Consider the following 24,831-nt stretch of genomic DNA (forward strand, 5'->3'; position numbering starts at 1 on the left):
AATTAAATTCCCAACTAATAAAACACAGCACAGCTCCATTGATCTGAATAGGGCTGTGCTGGTTTTTGCCCTGGGGATTAGCCTCACCAAAGGCTTTGTAAGCTTTTTTAAGTTAAAGAGACAGGCCTGTTCTCTGTTTCAGTGCTGAAAGAAAGGGAGAATTGTGAGCACAGTTTAATGTTATCTACAGCTTTAAATGATAAACTGTAGGATGTTTGGAGGCTTTAGAGACTAATTGTAAAAATCTACTACATTGGTTGAGAAAACCAGAAAATTACAGCTTATATGTATATATACCTATACATATATGTATTCCACAACTATTCAGTAGGTGGCAGTTAAAAGCTTAGATGAGCTTTGCAGTCGCCATTTAGGCAGTAGCACTAGCAGAGGCTGGAGCCAGGCTCCGCGGGAGCAGAGGACGGGCAGCAGCCAACACCGGGCGCAAAGGGAGGCTGCAGCCCCCTTGATTAAGACAGGGGCTTCTTTCTGGTGGAGGGAGCCCAGGACAGAGCGGGAGAAGAGCTGGTGCAATGACAGGCAGAAACTGAAGAGCATTTGAAGCTTTCTGTTCCTACACAGGTAAATTCTTTTCCACTGTTTTTCTATACTATCTTGTACAATAGGCATAGCTTTGCACTGAGATTAGAGGTCTTCATTTTCTTCAACCAAAATCCACAGTGCTCACTCGGGCAAAATTTTCTCTGAAGTCGACAGAGTTTTGCATGAGTTACAACTGCAAGATTTACTCTAAGCTAATAGCTTAGGCAGAGAACATGGCATGCTGTAAACTGAGGCTGGCAAGGAAGTCAGACCCTGGTCATAGGCAAACTGGCCAGTTAACAGTATCATTTTTCTGTGTGCTGGGATGCTAGTAATGACCTTTTTTCCAAGCTTTCTTTCATTAAAACTCAATGTGCTGAATTTTGCCCTAGTTTATAGTGCTGCCACTGCAGTGGCTTAAGGAGAGATTAATATTTTTGGTTTTTTAAATGAAAGCTACATTTTAACTTAACTGATAGAAGAATGCAAAAATGTGGAGTCTGAATAAAATAACAAAAGGTGTTTCTTTCTCTGAGACAGAGACAACTTTGCAGCATCCCACTGACAGGCAGGAATTTTTTTTCAGTAGATTGTCCATCTCCCAACTGAATGAAAGAAAATAAATCATGAAGACCATCTCAAGTGCCTGAGAGCTGCTGAATTCAGATTTGATAACACCTTCTGTCTTTTTATCTTCCCCATAAAATGTGGGATGCTGTTTGCTGCACCAGTCAGCCACAGAAGGGTGAGCACAGAATGGAGCTACAAATTTGGATGTATTTTAATTTTAAAGAATTTTCTGAATGTCCTGTTTTCATGAGTACCTAGTAGGTGAACACATATATGCCTGTTTATAGATGCACACACATACAGCTATGTAAGCTGTGTACAGCTATGTACACCCACATACATTTAGAGGTAAACAAAGCTGATGAAACTGATTGCTGTTGTACCATTGCCAAGCTTTATAGTTTACCCTTATCTAGAATGTTTGCAGGTCTCAACATTTTTAATTCTGGATAAAAAAGACTATTTTGTCTTGCCCCCCTCCCTTTTTTACTTTTCTGGCTAATGGACTTCAGTTATGCTCAGGAGCTGCTCTCTGGGGTCCATCTGTCCTTACTAAATGCAGTAGATCCCAATTAATGCAGAATGGGTTTTGTGCCATTGTTCTGGAGCTATGAAATATGGTCTTCCCCCAAGCTTCGTGCTCTCTCACACACCACACACTACATTTCTGCAGCTCTTGCATGAAGAACCATACAAACATGGAGCAAGTTATAGTACACAGCTGCAAATCAATGGTCCCATGGATCTGGAGGCATGAGCGTGATGTACAGCTATTTCTCTCTGGTAAGAGAGAAGAATTGGTATAAATGGGCTGTGAATACACTCAGACTGGAAGATTTCAAACCATTAGAGCACGAAGGTCCTTAAATTACATTCTGATTGAAGTAATATATAGAAAACATCTTAAATGCTTTTTAGTTGTAGCTTGATAGAAGGGATTATGTGGAATGGTTGCCTGCAAGGGCAAGGCATTGGATTTGATAATCCAGAAAGTGTCTTTCAGTACTAAATACCATTTTTACTTTTCTCTGGAAGTTGTCTGCACTAGAGAGTCCCTTTGCAAGTGAGTCAAGATGTTTGGAAATACAGTTTTCCACATAACTCACATAGTCAGATGAAAGCATATATCTGCACTGTGCTGCACTAGTGTTTACACCAGCAGACTCACCAGCCCTGATGAACCTCAGGCTGAGTAATACCCCTTTTTCATAGTGCAGAGCAGAGCTCTTTGGAAGTTGATTGGAGTTCAGAGGCTCCTTCTGGCCAAGTGGTCATGCTTATATTACACTAGCACTGCAGTCTCTGTAGTACCAATAAAAATAGCAGACTATATATAAACTGATACTGCTGTTCCTGAAGTCAGTACCAGCACTGTTTCTAGTTTCCTTTGAGGATCACCTGATAACTTTCTTTTCTGGCTTTCTCTTATGTTAGCCAACACAGCTGCCCATGTAGAGCATCATGTGTGAAAAATCAGACTTAGACTTTCATTATGACAGAGTATGTGCTATGGCTCCCAATATTAATTTTTAAAAATAAATGTGCAATAAACAATACTCTGGTTCAAAGATGCTCCTGTGGAAAGACTGCATTCAATTCCATAATCCCTTTTTCTCTCATTCCTTATGTTTATAAACTTAACCTTTTCTTCTTTTTTTAATGGTTTTGATTTATACACTGCATTGGATTGTATCCAATTCACAGTGTTCCTCAGTAACTCTTCTGTAATATGTAATAAGCTGCATTTAAATGTTCCATCTCACACATTTTGAGTGAGTATCAGGACATTTGTACACGTAAGCTGAAACAGTATTCATTGTGGGACATTTGGTTTGGTATCTAGACTGATTCCAAATGTTTGTGAATTACCCCTTAATATTTTTTATTACTAAGACTAATTGAGCAATAATCAATATTAAGTAGAGGACAAAAAAATGACAATTTTGTAAAACACGGATATTAGCAATATTAATTTCCCTTTAAGATGAGAAATTTCCAAAAATATACCAGGAAAAAATATTTCTGGAGATTTTCTTTTCCATTTGGTACTTTTACTTTACATACGAATATTTCCAAGTATCAGCAAACAGATACTTGCACTGCATTCTTATTGTGACATTAAAATTAAACGTGCATTAAATTATCTCACTCTACTGCTGGAAGAGAAGTGGAAAAGACTCCCTGAGTGTCAATGCAGCTGTATATATTACTTGAAACAGAGTGCTCTAATTTGCCTTTTTGAGAAAACAAATATTCATTATTTTTCAACCGGAAAATATTGATAACAGAATAATTTTTGAGATGGGTATCAAAGAAAGACAAGAGCAAAATGTGAAAAAATGTGTGTCAAGTCTGTGATAAATGCACTTTTGACTCACACTGAGTTCATGAGCACCTCCTCTTGAGAAAATAACTTTAAGTTGAAAGTTAAGCTTCTCTATCTAAATTTGTTTAGATTAAAATTAGTCTCTCTGGCTATGCAGGTCTGCAAAATGCTATGGCAGGAAAATCCAGTCAGCATCAGCCTGACTGCAGGTAATGAAATTGGTTTCAGTTGCATCTGAAAAGATGTCTTAAAAGTGAAATTATTTCAGCCTTTTAATGTCCTCATTCAAAATATGTACATATTAAAGAAAGGGTATGAAAAGGGCAAATCCATTCCTGGGCTGCAGCTGTTTCCTTCCCAAAATGCCCAGTAGCTCTTACTTAAAATTAATCTGAAGCTAAGAAAAGAACATTTGTTCTTTTTTATTTTTTCTTGTTTATTTTATATTCTTCCCTGAAAATTTAAGCTGACAACTTTTATCTCTTCTGAAAGATTTAATTATTTGAATCATCAAATACTAGCTACTATCAATAGCTATAAAATATTGTGGTTAACCCAAATAAATAACATTACCACTTTCCCCATCTGTACACACAAATCTTACAATGCTATCATGTGTTAATCGGTATTTTTTATTCTTCAGGATATAATTTTTATAATTTTGTTTAATGCTACAAGGAAAAGAAACATGAGTCCAGAAAAAACTACTCTTAAGGCTAAACCTACCTGTCTTCAGAACTGAAAGTATTGGAAGTTGGGGTGATGAACATTTATAAACTATCAGAAAGCTGCTATTATTATATTGTACCCCACACTTACAATTTAATTACTGTTTTTCAAAGCACTCTGATTTGCAGAAAAATTTCAGTAGAAGAACAGGCTTTTTACTAGTGTCTGGAAGCATATCAATGATGGTATTACATTTTTTCATTTAATTGTCAGGGATCATTTTGGGTCCTGAAACCCACTGCATTAACCTATTCCTAACTTATTGCCAACAAACCAGTGGCAAAATGTTCTGTTTAAGCCATTATTATTTGGGCTGTATAAGACCATCAGAAATATTTCAGTGGTCAGGATAGCAATCTAGCTGTCCTTCCCAGCCAAGCAAGGAAAATTAATTACAGGTGTTATAGCACAGGAAGTCACAAGCACTTAACCTTTAATAATTTTGCTTCTACAGAAGATTTACATACGTAGTCTCAAATTAACGCTATGGAATAGAGAACTACAGTGAAAGGCAAAATGGCCACCTGTCTTCAGAGTTTCCTCTGCTGAGTGGAAAACAGTCTTCCATGAATTCACTATTCTTCTGTGTAAATAGATATATTTACATGGAAATAGCTTGTTGCCTATGCTGGGAATTTTATCATGACTCTCACAATATATAGAATCATTTACAACCTCTAAAGTAAAATGATTTCTTGGGAAATGTTCTTTCTTGTTTTTGTTTTTGTTTTTGTTTTGGTTTGGTTTGGTTTTGTTTTTGTTTTTTGTTTTCGTTTTTTAGTGCTTTGTACTTTTCCATTCAGGAAAACTTAAAAATAATACCATTATCCATAACTCAGAACCCATTTTTTCCAGTGTACATCTGGAGAAGCAGAAGTTCACTGCAACATGTAAAGTCATTGCTCAATACCAAAAATGATTCTACTATTAGAAACCAGAGGGGCTGAAAATTCATGCTGAGTCTCTGATCCTGCATTTGTATGAGTGACAAATTCCAGTTTATAATCATACTGCTCTGTCCAATGGCATTATGTCCTACTTGTTGATAGACAGACATACAATGTTGTAAGTTGATCTTTCCATCTTTACTCAGTTAAACTAAATCTACTGAAAATTGAGGAAAAACTACAGTATTTGGTTAGTTAAGTTGGGAAGAAAACTTAAAAAAATCAGTTCCAAAGAGAGCTGAATACAATGCTGTTATTTTGACATTTTTATTTCTATGTGTGCATTAATGAATACCTAACTACACATACGGAAAGGTTTCTGAGTAATTTCTCTCTCAGTTTTGACAATAAGCACTTAAAGATTAAGACACTGGTTTACCAAAATGCTCAAATAGATGAATCAATGAAGTATCTAAAACGCTTAAAACAAAGCCTGAATTTAGACAGGAACTGTCATTAAATTCTCTTTAGTTTTAAGATTAACCAATCCACTAAATAGAAAGTGACAACCAATTGGACACCTGTCCACCCTGGATAAGCTTAGCATAGTATTTCTTTTTCTGTATGAAAGTAAGGGTTTTTTCATGTGGTAAGTGTATTCACGTGTCCATCCTGGATAAATTTAGCATAATATTTCTGATGCTAAACGAAAGTAAGGTGGGGTTTTTCTACATGGTAAGTCTTTTCAATGAAGCTGAATCTTGTTTTACAGTAATGGTTCATTAGTACATATCTGTTACTAAAGGGTTAGTTCTGAAAGCTCTCAGGAAACAACAGAGCAAACAATTTCAGTGTATGCCAATGTATAAAGCTCTTTGTTGGATCAGGTCCAGCACCTTCTGCATTTTCTGCACATGAACCCTCGGCAGGGAAGGGAATCAATAGATCCTTCTGTGTCATTCATTCTTCTGCCATCAGTACTGCCTTCTTCAACAAGCAATGCCTCTTTAGTTAAGCGTAGTTCCAAAAACCCTTTGCTGTCTGTTGTTCCTACAGGAAGCATGCCTACTTATCTCCCCTTTCTTTTTCCAGTTCTTTCCTGCCTAGCAAAACTATTTCTGCCACAACATCTGCTGGCCGTATGCTAGCCAAAGAACTAGTAAAGATTTTCTTACAGTGACAACTATGCATGTGGGACTTTTTTTTCTTTTACCAAGGGTTCCATGGGGTATCAAACAATTTTGAAAAGGCATTGTTTTGGGAATGAGATTTCAACATAAGTCATATTGTTGATGACAATATGACAGTTTGCTAAAGCAGAACACAGCACCTGTGATGGCCAGACAGCATAGAGGGTGGATTCTCTCTCCTTTACATACAAATGTTCTTTGGACAATAGTCTCTTTCTGTAAATACAGAAAAAAACTACAACAAATTGATCTAAAAGCCTCCTGTCCTTTCTATTTCCCTTCTATTTTAGGCCAGGAGCATGAAGGAAACCAATAAAACCTCTTAGGGAACCTCTCTGAATGATTTTGTAAAATTAATTTCATTTTAAAGATTCTAAATTATTAATTTTCCATGCCAATTCAAACATTTTCAACATTGTAGGGAACCTAGCTCTAAAATGAAATCTGTTTCAGTTTAAAAAAATTGAACTTGTAGTTTGAATTTTTGGTTTCTATGAGTATATTGAATAAGAAAAATGTCTGATGTTGTCCCTTTCAGATAATCAAGCAAATTCTGAAAAAAGGACAATGTGTCAGAGAAAAGCAGCAGGTTTTTGACACAATATTTTTTTTTCTGCAGAAGATGCCATTCCCTAATGAAATCTCTCCGGTCATCTTTCTATAACTGGAGAGAAAAGCTATAAATGCTTTTCTTTCCAACTATAGTTGAGAACAACACAAATGAAAACTGCTACTGCATCTATGCAGTGAAAAAAAAAATCATGATTTACACTAGCTGATCATCAAGAAGCAGACTTTCAAAGAACATTTTGTTCCACATGAGAATAAAAACCTTCTTTCCATATGGTCTAGAACCTCATGTTGTAAGAAAAAGCTGTCTTGCCAGTTATCATTTGGTCTTCCACTGTGTCCAACTTTCCACTGACTTGAAAAGACCAAAGAATACAAGCAAAGAAATGGAATGAAAAAGCAAGTCTTACATTAAAAGATGAAGGCACTGGAAGCAGAAGAGTCCCCATTCTTAAAGTGCATTAGTAGGTATGGTGAAAATACTCCCTGAGAAATGTCTGTTTATCAGCAAATTGAGAAAAAGTTACTTGCAGATCTCTCTTGACTTCTTTTATATAAATAATGTGACATTTTTGGCCTTTGATATTGGGAAATGGACATTAATCTGACAGCCATGTTGAAATCCATCTCATCTATAGCTACATTCTTCACCTTGTACCCTGTATCTTTGTATAGTGGTGTCACCACTGGATAGCCTCATGGACTGTTAATTTAAATTGAGGCAAGATTTTGAACTACGTGCATTGCTTGTACTTTATTGGTTTTTCACAATAACAATGACAATATCAACAGAGACATTGCCTTAGAGTTAAAAAAAAAAACAAACCCATGAGTGACATGAAATGGTTTTACCTGAGGAAAAAGAGCTTTCAGGAAATTAATATACAGCATCTGAAAATTGTTGAATTTCATATCAGAATGACATCTCAGTAGGACATCATAAGACCTCAAGAAACTGGATCAGTTAAGGTGCAGTCAAAGCCTCTGACTCCAGAAAACAAAGGTAACATGATACTGTTTTGTAAAATGAATGCTACACTAAAAGACACAATCTAGTAAAATATATCAACTAAACTTACAACTTGTGACATTTCATGGTAGTCTAACAATATAAAAATGGTGAAAACTGCTGCAACAAAACCCAAGACTGGAAACATTGGAGATAGGGTTTTTTTTTCTGTGCCCATTTTCAAGCATAAATTGGAAGAGTTCACCAGCTGTGAGATTCTAATCTCATGTTACTCTGTGGGTAGATATTCAAGTAGATTAGTTTTCAGAAGGTATTTTTCAGCCTTCGTATACCTTTTGCCTATGCTATCTATAGCTTAAATACAAACATGACAGGCAAGTCATAAATACAATTGATAGAAAAGTTAGACTATAAAAAATCCAGTTAAAGATAAGAGAGAAGTGTGGAGATCCAGTGGCTAAGTACAGGATCAGTGACACTGATTTAGTGAATTCTAATATACCCAGATGTAATTAATTAGTCAGCCAAAGAACATTAAGAGTTTAAACTATGAAGAGCATAATCTGTAACGAGGCACCTCTTAAACATTTAAAATGCATATTTTTTTCCCACTACATAATAAAATAAGTGATTTTATGTCACAATTACTCAGACCTTGAACCTTATCCTTCTGTCAGAAAAACCCTTCAATTCTTTCACCTGGCATGTCAGAAATAACTAGGGAAAGCATGAAGACTAACATAAAAGTCTGCAGCTGAGTTTGAACTGGAGGCAGTGGTTTGCCCCACTGAATAGCCCATCAAGCTCACCTGCAGCAGCTGAACTAGAGCAACTCCAGCTTTGTGCTATCAGAGCATCTGCAGAAAACAGAGATAAGTCAGCAGAGGTACAGACTCACTGGTCTGCTGAACTGTGCAATCCGACAATTCAAAATGAAGGGTACGAACGTATGTTATGAAAAGTGATTTGGCTTTTCAAGTAGGGATAGTGTTGATAAACTGACACTTTAGAGGATGATAGATACTTTCACAGAAGTAGTTTGTGAAAGCAAAGGCAGCAAATGAACCTTCGTTACAGAATAAGTCCATTCTAACATGTAAAAAGCAGCTATTTTTTCTGTGCGGATTATGAAACAGACTGGTTTTCTGAATCAGAAATGATCTTGTACATCTAAAAAGTCAGACTTCTTTCAAGTTAATTTTTCCATACCCTTACTGGCCAGAATGCCATAAGCTGATGAAATAATGCCATACTTTATTTTGTTCTCCTGTATGTCTCAGTTAACACATTTTAAGACAAAGAAACATTAGTAAGCATTAACAAATGAACACTCATGTTCAAGTGCACCACATTCATACAGAATGATTGTCACTGCACAAGATTCTCTGGCCAGATCCACACAGAGAACACAAAAAAAAAGATAAAAAACATTCGGGCAATTTTTTACCCAGTGTGATCATAAAGACTTGAATGAGTTGTGTTCTTTCTTTTAGTTCTGAAGCAGGATGAATTCAGAAAAATCTGTAATTTTTATTTTGGCAAAACTGAGGATCTTTAGGACTGACAGACCAAACAGTTACTAAGGTTGCTGCTCCTCTGCAGTCACCCAGGCTGGGAAGAAACAGCTCTGTGGAGATGGTCCTGGGGCTGTACTGGGCAGTGACCTGGTCAGCCCCTGTAAGCACCAGGGCTGAGGGCAGTTCTGTGGACACGGTCCTGGGGCTGTACTGGGCAGTGACCTGGTCATGGCCAGCAGTGCCCTGGTGGCAGCAAAGCCACCCTGTGCCCTGGTCTGTACGAACAGGAGCATGGCCAGCATGGCCAGCCGGCTGAGGGAGGTGATAATCCCCCTCTGCTCAGCACTCACGGGACATCAGCAATGTAGTTTGTCCGGTTTGGGCACCCCCAGTAGGGGAAACACACGGATGAACTGGAGCAAGTGCTGATGAGGGCTCCGAGGTGTCCAGAGCTGCGGCGCTGTCCTGCTCTGCAGGCTGAGGGACCAGCGCCAGTTCAGCCTGGGGAATGCACAGTTCAAGGGACAGCAAAGTGTATCCCTCAACACCTACAGTAAAAAAGCCATCAAAAAGGTGGAGTCACACGTTTCACAACAATGGATGCTGGCAGGAGAGACAACAGGTATGAGTTGAGAGAGTAATTTAGATAAGATATAAAGGGAAAAAAAAAATCATCCTGATGATAATTTTGCATTGGAGCATGTTTCCCAGAGAGACTGTGTGAAAGATTGGAGATTTTCATATCTGTACATGACAGAACAACCTTCTGTTCTCATGGCTGACCCAGCTGTGATGAGCAGTCTGGACCAGAAACCTACTCAGGTCCCTTCCAGCTGGAATTACCCTTTGATACTATGGTAATTTCTAAAGAATATCTGCAAAACCTTCCTACACAATAGGTCTGCTATTCTTACCACTGTGAAGTTTTCCTATTGTCTAATGTGAATCTCTTCTACAATGTATGCTCATGAACTCTTTTTTTTTTCCACTACACTCTCCATCTTTGCAACAATTTGCTATGTTTTGAAGACTGTTAGTATGCTGTTTCAAGATCCCTTAGAATTTTTCTGTATGCTTAGTAATTCAGGGCATTAAGTGCCCCATTTCAATTTCGTCGATCTTTTGGGCTACCATCTGTGTCAGTTTTCTTGAAGATTTCTGAGTATGTTTCAAGTATGCAGTGTAATAGAGCAGGAGTGCACTCAGCTAGCTTTTAAAATTTTATTTCTTTACTCCATATTTCGCCGATTTTCTTAGTAAAAAATGTACATAGTGCATTTTTTCCCCTAGTCCTGCAGTTCATAGGCTATATATAATATGATTGTGCAGTGCTTAAGCTGCTTCTGAGGTGGAATTCACAGATTTTGCTCTCTTGCCTTTTTACTCACAAAAATTTATAAACGCACAGTTTGGGTGGTAAACTGCAGGCTGCAAAACCTGTGGAGCGATCATCGAGAAGACAACAGGGTCTTCACAGCAATTCCTAGTGGGGAGGCAGGAGACAGTGAGCCTACGGTGAAGCAAGAGGCTCAGATCGCCCATGGAGGAGTGTCACATCTGCCAGGCTTGCCTGTGCTTCCAAGTCCCCATGTCACATCCTAGCGGACCCCAGGACGGCGGGAGAGCGGAGCGTGCCAGGAGGCAGAGGAAACAACCTTCTGTTCTCATGGCTGACCCAGCTGTGATGAGCAGTCTGGACCAGAAACCTACTCAGGTCCCTTCCAGCTGGAATTACCCTTTGATACTATGGTAATTTCTAAAGAATATCTGCAAAACCTTCCTACACAATAGGTCTGCTATTCTTACCACTGTGAAGTTTTCCTATTGTCTAATGTGAATCTCTTCTACAATGTATGCTCATGAACTCTTTTTTTTTTCCACTACACTCTCCATCTTTGCAACAATTTGCTATGTTTTGAAGACTGTTAGTATGCTGTTTCAAGATCCCTTAGAATTTTTCTGTATGCTTAGTAATTCAGGGCATTAAGTGCCCCATTTCAATTTCGTCGATCTTTTGGGCTACCATCTGTGTCAGTTTTCTTGAAGATTTCTGAGTATGTTTCAAGTATGCAGTGTAATAGAGCAGGAGTGCACTCAGCTAGCTTTTAAAATTTTATTTCTTTACTCCATATTTCGCCGATTTTCTTAGTAAAAAATGTACATAGTGCATTTTTTCCCCTAGTCCTGCAGTTCATAGGCTATATATAATATGATTGTGCAGTGCTTAAGCTGCTTCTGAGGTGGAATTCACAGATTTTGCTCTCTTGCCTTTTTACTCACAAGAAATTATTAAACTACAATTCTTATGGTAGCTCATTCTGTGCAGTCATCCACTACTATAAGCTCTACGACTGTTCAGAATTTGCATGTCTGCAGCTCTTATATACAGGTTTATTCTGAATGGAACAGCATTATGCTGAAAGAAACTTCCTCTTCTTTCTCCTCATTTTTTTGCAGCTACTCTTTTTCCTTTCTTTCGTAACATCATGAGCTGCTCACTCATTTTCTCTGTTCCTCAGAGGGTTTTACCTCTTCTATAAACACACACATAAGTGTTTTTTCTGAGGCTACTTTTCCTTTCCAGTCCTTGAATTCTGCTGTCAGAAAAACAATTTTGCTTCATTGCCTCAGGATGAACACTCTTATTTATCAGTCTTTCCTATATTTAAACAAGCCTCTCAGAGTGACAGTGAATGTAGCACAGGAGAGATGGAAGGGGTGAAGCTGCCTTCTGCCTGAAGCCAGGCTGGGTAAACAGAGCTGCGGCAGCCCTGCACTTTGCCTCAGGATCACCATCCCCAGTTGCACTGGTTATTCTGCCTATGGTATGGCAGATGAGGAAGTACAACCCTTTCACCCGACATATTATGTAAAGACAGATGTTTTCAGCTTACTCAGACATTAAAATGAGGACGCTGTAGGGTGCCCTGGACAAGAAGGATAACAACATCAGGATATGTCTGAATAACAAATTGTAGACATTAGTGCAGCATGCATTGCCTTAGCTTAAGCCTAACTGGCACAAAGAGCAACAGCATCAAAATGCAGAAAAAGAAAATTTGGCATGAGCTTGCAACTGGGATGAGGGCATGGGCGGGTCCAGTAACAGCCATACCTCTATGGCATCAGTATTGTCCTGCTGCTGGACAGGTAAAAGGTAACTTAAAATCACTCCCTGCAATGCAGTCACTCCTTCTGCTGCATTGAAGAAATAACTTGAAGGCTTTCTTTCAAAAGGAAAGAAATTCTTTGGGTTGTTCTGGATTTACTGCTACTGCTACTGCAAAATTGAAACAGGCAAATTTAACCACTTGGTGCCATTAAGGCACTTGGGCAAAGTTCCCTATAAAACCTGCCCATTTCCTTCAGAACAAGCACAGATGCAGCAAATTTTGCAGTTTTTTCCATGTGTATCCCTTATATATCTAGATTTGGCCTGAAAAGTAACAATATCCTATGCTCTCTTCAATTTTTAGTGTTCAATTTTTTAGTGTTTATTTGCTTAAATCTCACTAAATATAAAAAGGCTTGTATGTGCTGTGTACCCATTGAGCTGCTACTGATGCAAGCACAAATTCATCTTCGCTTTTATTGCAATGAATTTTAAAACAGCTACAGCTTGCGAACATGTGAAAACTTTTACCATTTCCATTATTTAACAATTTCATCAATATTTGTGGTCCTACTATATAGTGGGTTTTGTCAAAGGGAACTGACTGCAGGAATCACAGAATTTTGTGACCTTTGACACATGCACTTGCCAACCTTGGCAACACAAGCCACTACAAATGTTATGAATACATCTGCAGAACCTCTCTGCTAAGTACAGCCAGTCTCGTGTCAAATATCCTCTGCTGCAAGACAAATATTGGAATGAAAAGGCAGACTGAACGTGAACAATCTGAGTTTATCAAAATGTACTCTTTGACCTGAAATGCCAGTGGCAAAACAGACTGAAATGGGACACACATTCCCATGGAGTTAAAAACAAAGCTCAGTAGGTGCTGTTGCTGAATAGTCTACAAATATATCTTAGTTGCCACTCAGAACTGTAGTCCAGTTGTAGTGGAGATAAATTCCTTAACTACTGAAGAACTGGAATATTCAGAGTAATTGACTAACATACACCTGTACAGTGATCTGTTTCAACTATTATTTTAGACCTATTTTAGATACAGAAGAGTAATTCCCTTTCTACAGTTTGTTCAGGCCTTGGCCTTGTTGAAATTTCCAGATGCAACACTTTAGTTCTGTGAATTTTAGTCCAGTAGGAAAAATACTGAAACACATGAGGTATTTTAAAATCAGCCATGAAGTGATGAAGATGGTCTTTTGTTACCAGTCCAGACTGGATTGCGAACCCTAAATTTACTACTGAAATAAATCATTCTGTGACCCCCTGCAAGACTTCTTAAACTACTACAACTAGTATGCCATCATTTACATCATGTTTATTTCTCTTATTGGGAAAGATACCACAGCATGCACTCTACACATGTACCTGTACTAATGTCTGTCTTCTTGTTCTTGTTGTTTTCTCTCCTAGGTTTTCTGCCCTAGCTGAGCAAGTGGCACACGGAGAAGCATGCCTGAGCAAAGCAATGATTATAGGGTAGTTGTGTTTGGAGCTGGAGGAGTGGGCAAAAGTTCTTTGGTCTTGAGATTTGTGAAGGGCACTTTCAGAGAGAGCTACATCCCTACCATTGAAGACACCTATCGGCAGGTGATCAGCTGTGATAAGAGCATATGCACTTTGCAGATAACTGACACTACAGGGAGCCATCAATTCCCAGCCATGCAACGTCTCTCTATTTCTAAAGGACATGCTTTTATTTTGGTTTACTCTATCACCAGCCGACAGTCCTTGGAGGAGCTCAAGCCAATCTACGAACAAATATGTCAGATTAAAGGAGACATAGAAAGCATTCCAATAATGTTGGTGGGGAACAAAAATGATGAGAACCAAAATCGAGAGGTAGAAAGCAGTGACGGAGAAGCCATGGCTAAGAAGTGGAAATGTGCCTTCATGGAGACCTCTGCCAAGACGAACCACAATGTGAAAGAGTTATTCCAAGAATTGCTAAACTTGGAGAAACGCAGGACTGTGAGTTTGCAAATTGATGGCAAAAAAAGCAAGCAACAGAAAAGGAAGGAGAAGCTGAAAGGCAAATGTGTGGTGATGTGAAATTGCACTGTCAGAAGTCAGCTATGAAGTGTCATCTGAAAATACGCATGTAAAACCCATACACAGAAAACAACCACGCAAGATCCTATTTATCAGTATCTGTTTTAAAAGAAACAATTGGAAATTTAAAAAACGAGGTACTGTGATTGCTATAAAAACCCTGAAAAATAAAAATATGAGTACTCTCGCAATCAATTAAAGTAAACCAGGAAGAAAACAAAAGATTTCCCAGAATACCTTATTTTGTAATTTACAAAAATAAAGAATTTTCATCATTCACATAATATGAAAAACTTGGAAAATCAATTTAGTATTATCTCCATTTGCATATAATTGCAAGAGAAAGCCATGTATAATATCAGAAGAAAAACAAAGACATAGTTGTGAAGAAACCTAGAACATACAAATGCATGCTGGATGGTGTTAATCATTTCCTTCAAGAATGCTGTGGATAAACAATTCTGTGCCATTTTCACTATTGACTGGTTGGAGAGTGTGCATAAGATAGTCTTGGACCAGCTGAATAATAGAACTATTGCACAGTAAAAGGAAGCGTGGGGATATCAGTCAAAAGGAATAGATATTACCTCTACCCCACCAGCATGATACTTCTTTCTAGTGTGATGCAGTGTTTTAACTGAAGGTTGTGCAAAAGCCAGTCCCTGTAAGAGAGCTGGAGATCATGTTTTCTGGACTCATTGCTTCAAGAATGACCTGAGTTTCTGGCTCAAATATATTTCAGAACAGACATTTCTTTGAGGAGAATGCCAGATAGAATGGGTTACATATAAAACCAGAAAGCTTCCCCAGGGAGAACTGACTGCGGAGTCCCCTACAAAAGCCTCTGTGGGAGAGACTCAGCTGTAATGCTGCTGCTGGTTAAATGAACACACGGTGTGGTTAGTGTATGAATGGAATGTCTTTTGAACTGGTGGTACCCTTGGAGAGGGGTTGGCGTAGTATACAAAGTTTTTATTCAAATTATCAGATTAGTTCAGTGATACTTCTTTACATTACTGTATTCCAATTAGAAGGGTTTATGTTCCTGCACTATGAGATCTATTGCCTTTATATTGTCTGAAGTATTTTATATTTGCCATTTAAACTCATGATTTGAACTGCTGTGACTATTTATAGAACCAAATATATATCTGAAGTTAGTGCCCACAAGAGTCTCTAAAAGGAGGTTTTCTGGGATAAGCACTTTAGGATCTGGCATATTAAGAGTTGCAGTCAGGACTGTGTTATAATGCAATACAAAGTTCAGAATAGAAAACACATTACTTAAAACATCCTGTCAGGGGAAACTGCTCTTCTCAAAACCTTTGAAAGTGGAAAAGAGTAAAAAATGTGAGCTGTCCTGGATGTCCCTACAAAGCTTTTTTAAAAACGAATATGAATAACTGAAGTATGTATCCTAGTGATAACAAAGGCCATCTAAGATAAAATGAGCACATAAAATTTTTAAAGAATACATTAAAATTGTGTAAGTCACAATTTGTACCTTAGGAACTGCTTTGAACGAACAAAAAGAGCCTACCATATTTTTAGTAAATGTTTATGTCAAGAAACATGGGAAAATGAAGTTGAGCACTAATATTATTAGCCTGCATGCTAGTGCATTATAAATATCTTCTAGGGGATGCTCAAATGCAGTTTTTGCATTAAAAATTGCTACCTTGTTCCTTTCAGAGTTATTGCTTTCTTACCTTCCAGTTTTGTAAGAAATGTGCAGACGTTTCAGAGGTAGAGTAAGAGTATACATATGAATTGCTACTAGCGCTGTCTAGAAAGGAGCACAACTTCTATCATTCAGTCAGAAGAAATTCTGGCACCAGTAGAATCAAGTGTGAAACTCCTACTGATTTCAAAGAGACAATTTTTTTTGTGTTTACTTCATTGCATTAGAAGAGAAGACAGGAAAGAGCATGCAAAAAGCTAATGCTCTTCATTAACAGTAAATTCCAGGCTCTTACACAATACTCTTTCTCCATAAATCTCAAAGCACTTTGCAAAAATGACAACATCATTATCTTAACTTCTCAGGTGGTGAAAGTGAGGCACAGAGAGGAAACAACTGCACGTAGATTGTCCAGCAAGATAGTGGCAGACCCAGGAACAAAAGCAGATCTCCTCTGTCACAGTCCAGTGCTCACTCTGTGTTTTGTCAGATTGTCTCTTCACATTCTTAAGTAGTTCCTGAAACACTTAAAGAAGCCTGGTTTGACTTCTACAGCCAAGTGCATCTTTCTTGACAGTCTGTCAATATATCAAAAGGTATTTCCAGATCAGGGATGCAAAACACTTAAAAGCACTATGTTTAGTAAGACTTTTATAAATGTTTGTACATCGACTCTGTAAAAAAAATGGCTGATGATACTCAAAGTCACAGCATTGGATTCCATGGATGAAGCCAGAAAATCAGAAGAATGATCAACCTTAAGGCATAATGAGTCACATATAGAGGTCAAAAGTAGAGAGGTTGCCCTCAGATGCTAACACACCGGTGCCAAAGGTCATCATGTGTGGCACATGCCTTAGCAGCCAGCATAGAATTATGATAGAATCTCAAAGAGAAAAAAAGATCTATATATACAACTTTTTAACATTATTGCTTTAACTGGAGGAATTATTTGCATAGTAAAATATCTTGCAGAAGTACAATATAGGGGATCTTAATTACTTAAAAAGTACCAACTGCAAAGATATTACAGGCTGAAATTTAGCCCTGGACATTTTTTTGAATGTGCCTCATAGCAAGATTAGAATAATTGTACAGCAAAGATGGAAATAAAAAAAGTAGCTGCCAATATTAGGCTTGAGGACCATTTCCTTTAGTTCCCAGTTGACTCGTCACCTGCCACATAATAAGCCATGAAGTATTTCATGGACTTGCATGTATCAAAGCAAGGCCAGAACAGAAGCAATATAATTCAAGGACCACAGACTCAAAAGAGAGCATATTTTATACCCTTGCCTTGCCATCTTAGTTTATACTATTAGATTTTATGTATCTTAACATATACGTGAGCTGGTTTAAAGCGTTTGTTTTGCTATTACATATAGAATTATTTTTTTTAATATGAAAAAAAAAGGTGGCTAAAGAAAATATAAAGCTTTATTACATTTTGTGTTTTATTTGGAAATGTGGTATCACTATAATAACCTGTTTAAAATGTATATACAAAATATTTAAAACATGTAAGGTCTACAGTGAATTTTAGCATCCAGAAAATGCAATCTAGCCAAAATTAATCTTTAAAAAGCATGACTTTTATATGTAGATATGAAATATTAAGGTATATTGTTGTCATGAAAATGTGTTACAATTTCTTTAGCAAATATTTTGTTTTAAAACTGGATATGAAGTAATTTGTGTTTAATTGTTTCCATGTTTGTGGTGATGTTCTAAAGATTCAAAATGAAGTTTTAAATCTTAACACAAGTTTGGAAAAAGTCTTGTTGTTGCCTGCATTTTGATTGTTTTATGTTATATATTTTTTTTAAATTGTAAAGGCAATTCTCTAAATCAAAACAGACTCTAACATGTTAGGCAGTGTCCCAGAGTCTTCAGCTATATGAATCAGTCCAGAGAGAATTGGAGCAGTATTATCTTATCTCATAACTACTCTTCTTCTATTACACTCTGGCAAACACGTACCTTTCAAAGCAACATACCTTCATTAAAAAAACCCCCAGAAAACCTCAAACCAAAACAGCTTATCAGTGGGTGCTCCTTTTGGCCAGCAAAAAGCAAAATAATTACAGAGGCTAGTCTAGATTTTATTATTTGCTTTAAAATAATGGCAGATAGAACTGTGTGCTTGTGAAAAAATGATACTTACTGTATGGATCCTACTATTCCTACCCATTTCTAGAAAATTCCTGATGTTCTCGAAAAATTTCCTCCTATTGCATTTTATATTATCACCTGTTGCAAAAAAAAAGTCAAATATAATACTTTAAGACTTCTTGCAATTCAGAAGATGCAGTCAGAGTTGTTCAGTTAAATAATTATTTCTCTATGTAAGCAATAATTCATATTCGGCAGAGGAAGGGATCAACAAACAATTTTGAGTACATAGGCACATTGATAGACATTTGAACCAGTGATGAATTATTGAGCATGGAACGTAAATTGCATGTCACTGTGAAGTAATTGCATGTGTCAGCCCACAAAGCTTTTTATTTTTAGTAAAAGACACCCCAGAACTCTTATTAATACTTATTATTCTTTTTTTTTTTTTCTTCCAATATGCTATCATTTACTGTTCTTGGTCCTGATTCTGACACAGTCTATGGTAAAGCAGTGGATGGGCCAATTCAGTATCCTGGGTTTTACACAATACAGTCACTATATACTTTATAGATGTTTACTGTATCATATTCCACAGAAACACCAGAAGCATTACAAAATTCCCTTGCCTTTAATTTTTCTTTTTTTTGTCATTGGTTACCACTCCTGTTTCCCAACGGAAAATATTTTAAACTCATACCCTCATTCAAATTTGTGAATACTTGTCACACATTTCCCTGGCATTTTAACTGACATGTTTCACTCACCTTCAAAGTGATGCCTTGAGAGGCCTTCCAGAAACAGAGACTGGACAGGAATAAGGGAATAAAAGTAGGCATTTATTTGAAAAGCCCTCAAAAGTACACCCTGGGGAGCCTGAAGCTATTCTCAAAATGGACCCCAAGATGGACCCCAGGTCACGAGTTCTTCACTCTTTTATAGGTTTGGTTCATTTGCATAGCAGGGTTAATTCTCCAATTAAAGCTTCAGTTTTCCCCTCAGCTTACCCACCCTTAGCGGTTCGTTGGTTTATACTTTTGGCCTAGGACAGTCTTGGTGTCCTTGGAAAGCAGGGCCAGAGAGGCTTTGTTATGTCTACCTAGTATGAGAGCAGAAATTTACAGGCTACAAAAAACTTCAGAGTCACATACCAAGCAGTACAGAATTTGAAAAATACAAAGGTTAAAACCTAAGGCATCAGAAGCACATTTTCTAATTGATCCACAAATTTAATTCATGTAGTCAAGTGTGTCTGAAGTTTAACTCCACTAAAACCACAAAGAGAGGGAGAGCAGAGCTTTCAAAAAACCTATTGGATGCTCCTTGTGAAGGATGCAGACTTCTGTAAATTAACCAGAGGCATAAGCAGTTTAAAGAAAACTTTAGAACTCTTTTTTTTTATATAATTTATCTTGGTTGAGAACTCTATTTGATGAGTCATAGGGGTTCTATTGAAATCATAATGAAGCTGAAGTGCAAAGGAGGAGTTCAGTCTGACATATTTGTCTCACACTCAGATGGCAACAAGTGGCCCACAATGGATCCTACAAGAGCATCTCTATTCTCAGATTCTCAGATCGTAGTGCAGCTGGCAAGGGGAAGGGGCAGGGCAGGGATGCACCACCACAATATATCCCAAAACTAAAGTCAGCTTCTCAACCTCTACACCTGGTGCTCTGAAAGCTGTGGATGACAGCGTCTGTCACATGGAAATTACCATTGTATTCATTTCAGTAGAGAAAGCAACAAACAAAGAAGCAGAACTGGTGTTCTTCCATAAGATGTGTATGGTAAATATTTATTTTAATATATAAGAGGGGAAAGACCATTCTACGTTATCTTTCAAAAAGAGGTGGGGAGACCATTGAGGGGCCATTCACCCCAATTTATATCTGCTTTGCTGCAACTTTTGTTCAGTGTTGTTGTAAGGATATTTTGCCTTTGGAATTTCCCTTCCTTGTTTACTGGTTCAGTTCTTGCTGCTGGTCAGGCTGGTCCTAAAAAACAATTCTTGGCCTACTTATTAATTTATAATCACAATACAATAATGCTGTATGCTTAGGAACATGAATTTAATTCATGATTTTTCCTGTAGGCCAGATGTCCCCTGTGCAGTGGGGTCATTGTAACAAAAAAGTAGGAAAATTATAATTTGGGAGGGGAAGTAGGCTCAAAGAAAATGAGAATATCAGAAAATTTTACATTTTACATAACTTACTACTTCTTAGAAAACTCTCAGATCAGCAAGGGCTCCTAAAACTGCTTTCAAAAGAAAAGGCAATATTAAGTGATCATGCTGAGCTGCACTAATGAACACGGCTCTTAGGAATGACCCAACAGTAGGTTACACAACGAGAGCAATTGCTTCTTCCTCAGTGATCTAATACAATCTCTAACTCCTTATAAAAGCAACTTTACCCTGGATGGCTGAGTTATATGCCTCTGTAGGAGAACACACTCTGCAGCCACAGAGTTTTAGCTCTCCTTTTCTTCATCTTGCACCAATTTTGGCTGGGGTACAGTTTATTTTTTTCCCAGTGGCTGTTACAGGTCTGTGTTTTGCATTTGTGCTTAACACAGGATTGATAATACAGAGATGTTTTTGTTATTGGTTGTGGCGGTGTAAGTGGCTCTAGCCAACCTGTCTCCTGAGGACAACTCAGACAACCAGGTGTGGTGGTCACCAACCCAAGTTTAGCATGTAACTTTGCAGTCATAGTGAGAACTCATGATTTCCTTGTTCTGGCTTTTGCATGTTTTCCCTCAGTTGGTTAATGTCTGCCCCTCCCTATTTTATGTATGAAGTTATGTATATTCATGTCCCTTCTTTAATATGTATCCATTCTAGAAAGTTCTTTGTTCCTCAACACCCCATTGGATCCTTCCCTAAGTCCCTCCTATGTGTTGTTCCCATTGGTTCCCTTGCTGTCAACCCCGCCTATCCCATTGGCTGAGATCCCCTTCCCCGCCTATTCCGTGCCCTGTATAAGATCCCTGGACCCGCCTACCAATTTGGCTCTTCGTCACAGTCTTTTTGCAGGAGTAAACCTGCGTGAAACACATACGGAGAGTCCCCTCTCTTTACTTCTTTACCTCTGCTCCTGTGCGCTTACTCGATCAGCTTAGAGGGAAGCTCCCTCAGGTGCGGAGCTCAGCTGTGTCTGCCTGCTTTACCTGTGGGTGTGTGACTGCGTAGCATGGATGGGACCATGGCTAGACCTCTGGGCCCCTTTTTAGCTAGCACACAGCTCTCTGACAATTGCTGAGCAGGGCTTACACATGGCCAAAGCCTTTCAGGCTTCTTGGGCTGCATGCTGGCACGGAGGGTAGGGGTGTAATGGTGGACACAAAAGACTGATGCCCAACAATGGTAGCAAGCATTAGCAGTTTATTATCCCACAGTACAACTTTTTATACCTTTTCTCTATATCTCGCGCATAACACAGACTCCTTTTTTGCGTTATAATTGGCTAACAAACATGTGCCTTCTATCCTTTTCTAATTGGTCACAAATCACTCTGCTTTTTGCTGTAAATGTCAACACATGTCTGCATTCTACATTTCTGTCTCAAAGTTGTTTATCTGTCTTGTTCAAGGGCACAGCTGCACCCCATCCAGGCTGAGGTTGCCCACAGCCCATTGCTGTCCTTCCACAATTCCCCCTTTTTTTTTTTTCAATCTCAAATGCCATTTTTACCATCTTCTGCAGGGCCCTTTGCAGACAAGATAGCAAACAGGGTACAAGCGTCTTTTGTGTAGTTTCCATTAATTCCTGAACGTATTTGGGAATTCATTTTGATTCGTTTTTTGAATCTATACAGCACATACCATCAAAATCTTTACACTCTTGTCCATGGGATAATAAGAAAAAAATCAATAGTTGCACTGTTTTTTAAAGCAGTGTGGCGAATGCTATCTACATCAGTGGCTAGTGCAATAATAAACTAGCAGCTATGCGTTCTCTTTCATTCCAAAAATGTATGTCATTGCTACAATCTACTGGTAGTGTGTTCAGTGCTCTCTGCAATCTATGGTGTGCAGTGTGGCTTGCAATGAGTAGCGTATCAGGTGTTACCATACCTAACTGTCCAATGGTGCAAGGCCCCCCTACTGTTCTGCTGGGGATTTCTGGATATGCAGGGTCTCCACAAAGCAAAAACAAATCTTCAGGCAATGCTCTGGGTTTTGCCAAGCCCTATTGTTTAGTTTAGTGCATGCAAAAGGGTCACCCAAATACTCTTGGTATTCCAGGGAGTCAGGTGAGCAGTGTAAGGTTTCTTCCTCTGAGGAGTGTCATCCAACACAGCCTGAACACAACAAGCAGGTGCCCACCAAACTCCTGCATCTGTGGAGACACAAGCATATCCACGTCCCCAGGTAACAAGATCCCACGGGCCCTCCCAGGCTCATATTTGCAAACTGCAAACCCAGACTGGAGCAGGGCCATGGGTCCTGATACTCAGTAACTCTAACAACAAAAAATGTGTTAAAATAACAGGTATTGTATGAAAGGGAGGGACAGTAAGATGGTTCAGTGTAAATACAGTTTTCCAAACTCTTGACTGTGGGGTTTCACCCTGCATTCCCCCTTTTTGTTTTTGAAGAAACACTTTAAGCATAAAATGAAAGTGCTCTATGATGGCTTGACCAGTTGGAGTGCTGGTGACATGGCGAACACCCCAAAGTGGCAAGAATTGTTGAGTGCACTGAGCTGCATAACCAGGACCATTATCAGTCTTTACAACATGTGGTACGCCTAAAGCTGCAAAGGCGCTGCACCAATGCAAAATCACATCTTTAGCCTTCTCTCCTGCATGTACAGAGGCCCAACAGACTTTAGAATAAATGCCCACAGAAACATGTACATATTTAAGGCAACCAAACTCTAAAATGTGCGCAATGCCAGATTGCCACAGCTGAAGAAATTGCAGCCCTCTGGGGTTCATCCCGTCATGAGTCATGGTGACATGTTGCTGACAGTCGGAGCATGAGGCAACTATATCATGTGCTGCTGCAGACGTAAGATGGAATTGATGTCATAGGGCATGAGCCCCTTGATGGAAAAATTGATGTGACTGAATCACCTGTTGCAATGTATCTGGTACCGGGGCCGTCCACACTGGGGCTGTCAGCTTATCCGCATGGGTGTTTCCTTCTACAATGAACCCAGGCAAACTGATATGACTACAAACGTGGACAATATAAAATGGTGCAGTTTGTTGGCGTAATGCAGGCCATAATGTTTTTAGGAAAGAAAACAGTTCATTGTTATTTACCTCTTTCAAAATGGCACGATCTAATTGACGAACTATAGTGCACACATGTTGAGAATCAGATACAACATTTAAATTTTCAGAAGGCCAGGCTGCAAAAGCCGTTTGACTGCCCATAATTCTGCCAACTGAGGGGATCCATCCTGGTGGCCTATGAGGTCATGCCACTGATCTCCCTCCTTCCAGGTGATGACAACTTTTCCTGTTTGCCCTGATCCATCGGTAAACTGTGTGCCCTTGTAAGGGGGTCGATGAATACAGGGATGACTCCACAATTTGCAATTCTAGATGCATCTGCAAAAATTTATGTGCAGGGTGGTGGAATAATATTTTTCCTGGAAACTCTTCCATGGCCATTTGTAAAACAGAGCTATTGGCCATACACCAGTCCCAATACTCAGAGGTTAAGGGTACAGTCATAATGGCTGGCTCTTGCCCTGATAGTTGGACACACTGTTGTCTGGCTTTACAAATTACATGAGGTATCAGCTCTAAGTGGGTGGTAACCATTTTCTTGTGCTGGTATGATAAAAATACCCAGTCCAAAAAATGTAAAGGGTCCTGCCAACTATCTTGCCATTGGGCTGTGAGGCCCAGAGGATGATCCTGAGACAGTGAAAAAAGAACACTGACAAAAAAACCCCACTGAGATGTATAGTGGTAACTACTCTCCAGGCTTTTTTCTTTAATATTGCTAGTTCTATGTTCTTTAATGCTTCTTTAAGCACTTCTGGTGACAAGCTCCTGGGAGACAAGTAGGGATCACCTTTTAATAAATAAAAAAGTGGTACCAACAGCACGTTCTATAATTCCAATAATGGTCTGATCCAATTAATTGTACCTAACAATTTTTCTAAGTCCCTGCATCTGATACTGTGTTGTTCCAACTTTGCTGCTGGCCTCGATCATGTCTACTAGTGTAGGATTCTCCAGCGTCAACAAAAGCTGCTTACAGTATGTATTTGCATTATCTTTAGCTAATTGCAAGAACAAAGTTTCTTGGGCCAATACGTTGTCAACTTGTTTCTTAATCGCCTCCATAAGATGATCTATAAATGTTACATGTGGCTCACTTGGTTTCTGCTTGACTGTCGTTCACGACTGATGAGGGTCCCTACATCTGGTACATGCTTCATCACTTGAAATGCAAGCTCTTTTCCTTGCTGTAACACTAAGGAATGCAGTTGGGCTTGTAGATGCGGGGTGTTAAGTGGAGGGTCCCCCATAAGCTGGGCTGGACCTGCTCCAAAAATGAGAGTCATCTTGAGAATGTTC

At 38.7% G+C, this 24,831-nt stretch overlaps 1 protein-coding gene across 1 annotated transcript; it reads left to right on the forward strand.

The window, feature by feature from the left end:
- Positions 1-206: 206 nt before the first annotated feature.
- Positions 207-17,142, forward strand: DIRAS2 (DIRAS family GTPase 2). The gene is made up of 2 exons (XM_017742754.1): positions 207-582; positions 13,849-17,142. Exon 2 carries the CDS (start codon positions 13,888-13,890, stop codon positions 14,485-14,487), a length of 600 nt encoding a protein of 199 aa, XP_017598243.1. The 5' UTR covers positions 207-582; positions 13,849-13,887; the 3' UTR covers positions 14,488-17,142.
- Positions 17,143-24,831: the final 7,689 nt, after the last annotated feature.

This window comes from Corvus brachyrhynchos, unplaced genomic scaffold, assembly GCF_000691975.1.
Source record: "Corvus brachyrhynchos isolate BGI_N302 unplaced genomic scaffold, ASM69197v1 scaffold408, whole genome shotgun sequence".
Lineage (NCBI taxonomy): Eukaryota > Metazoa > Chordata > Aves > Passeriformes > Corvidae > Corvus > Corvus brachyrhynchos.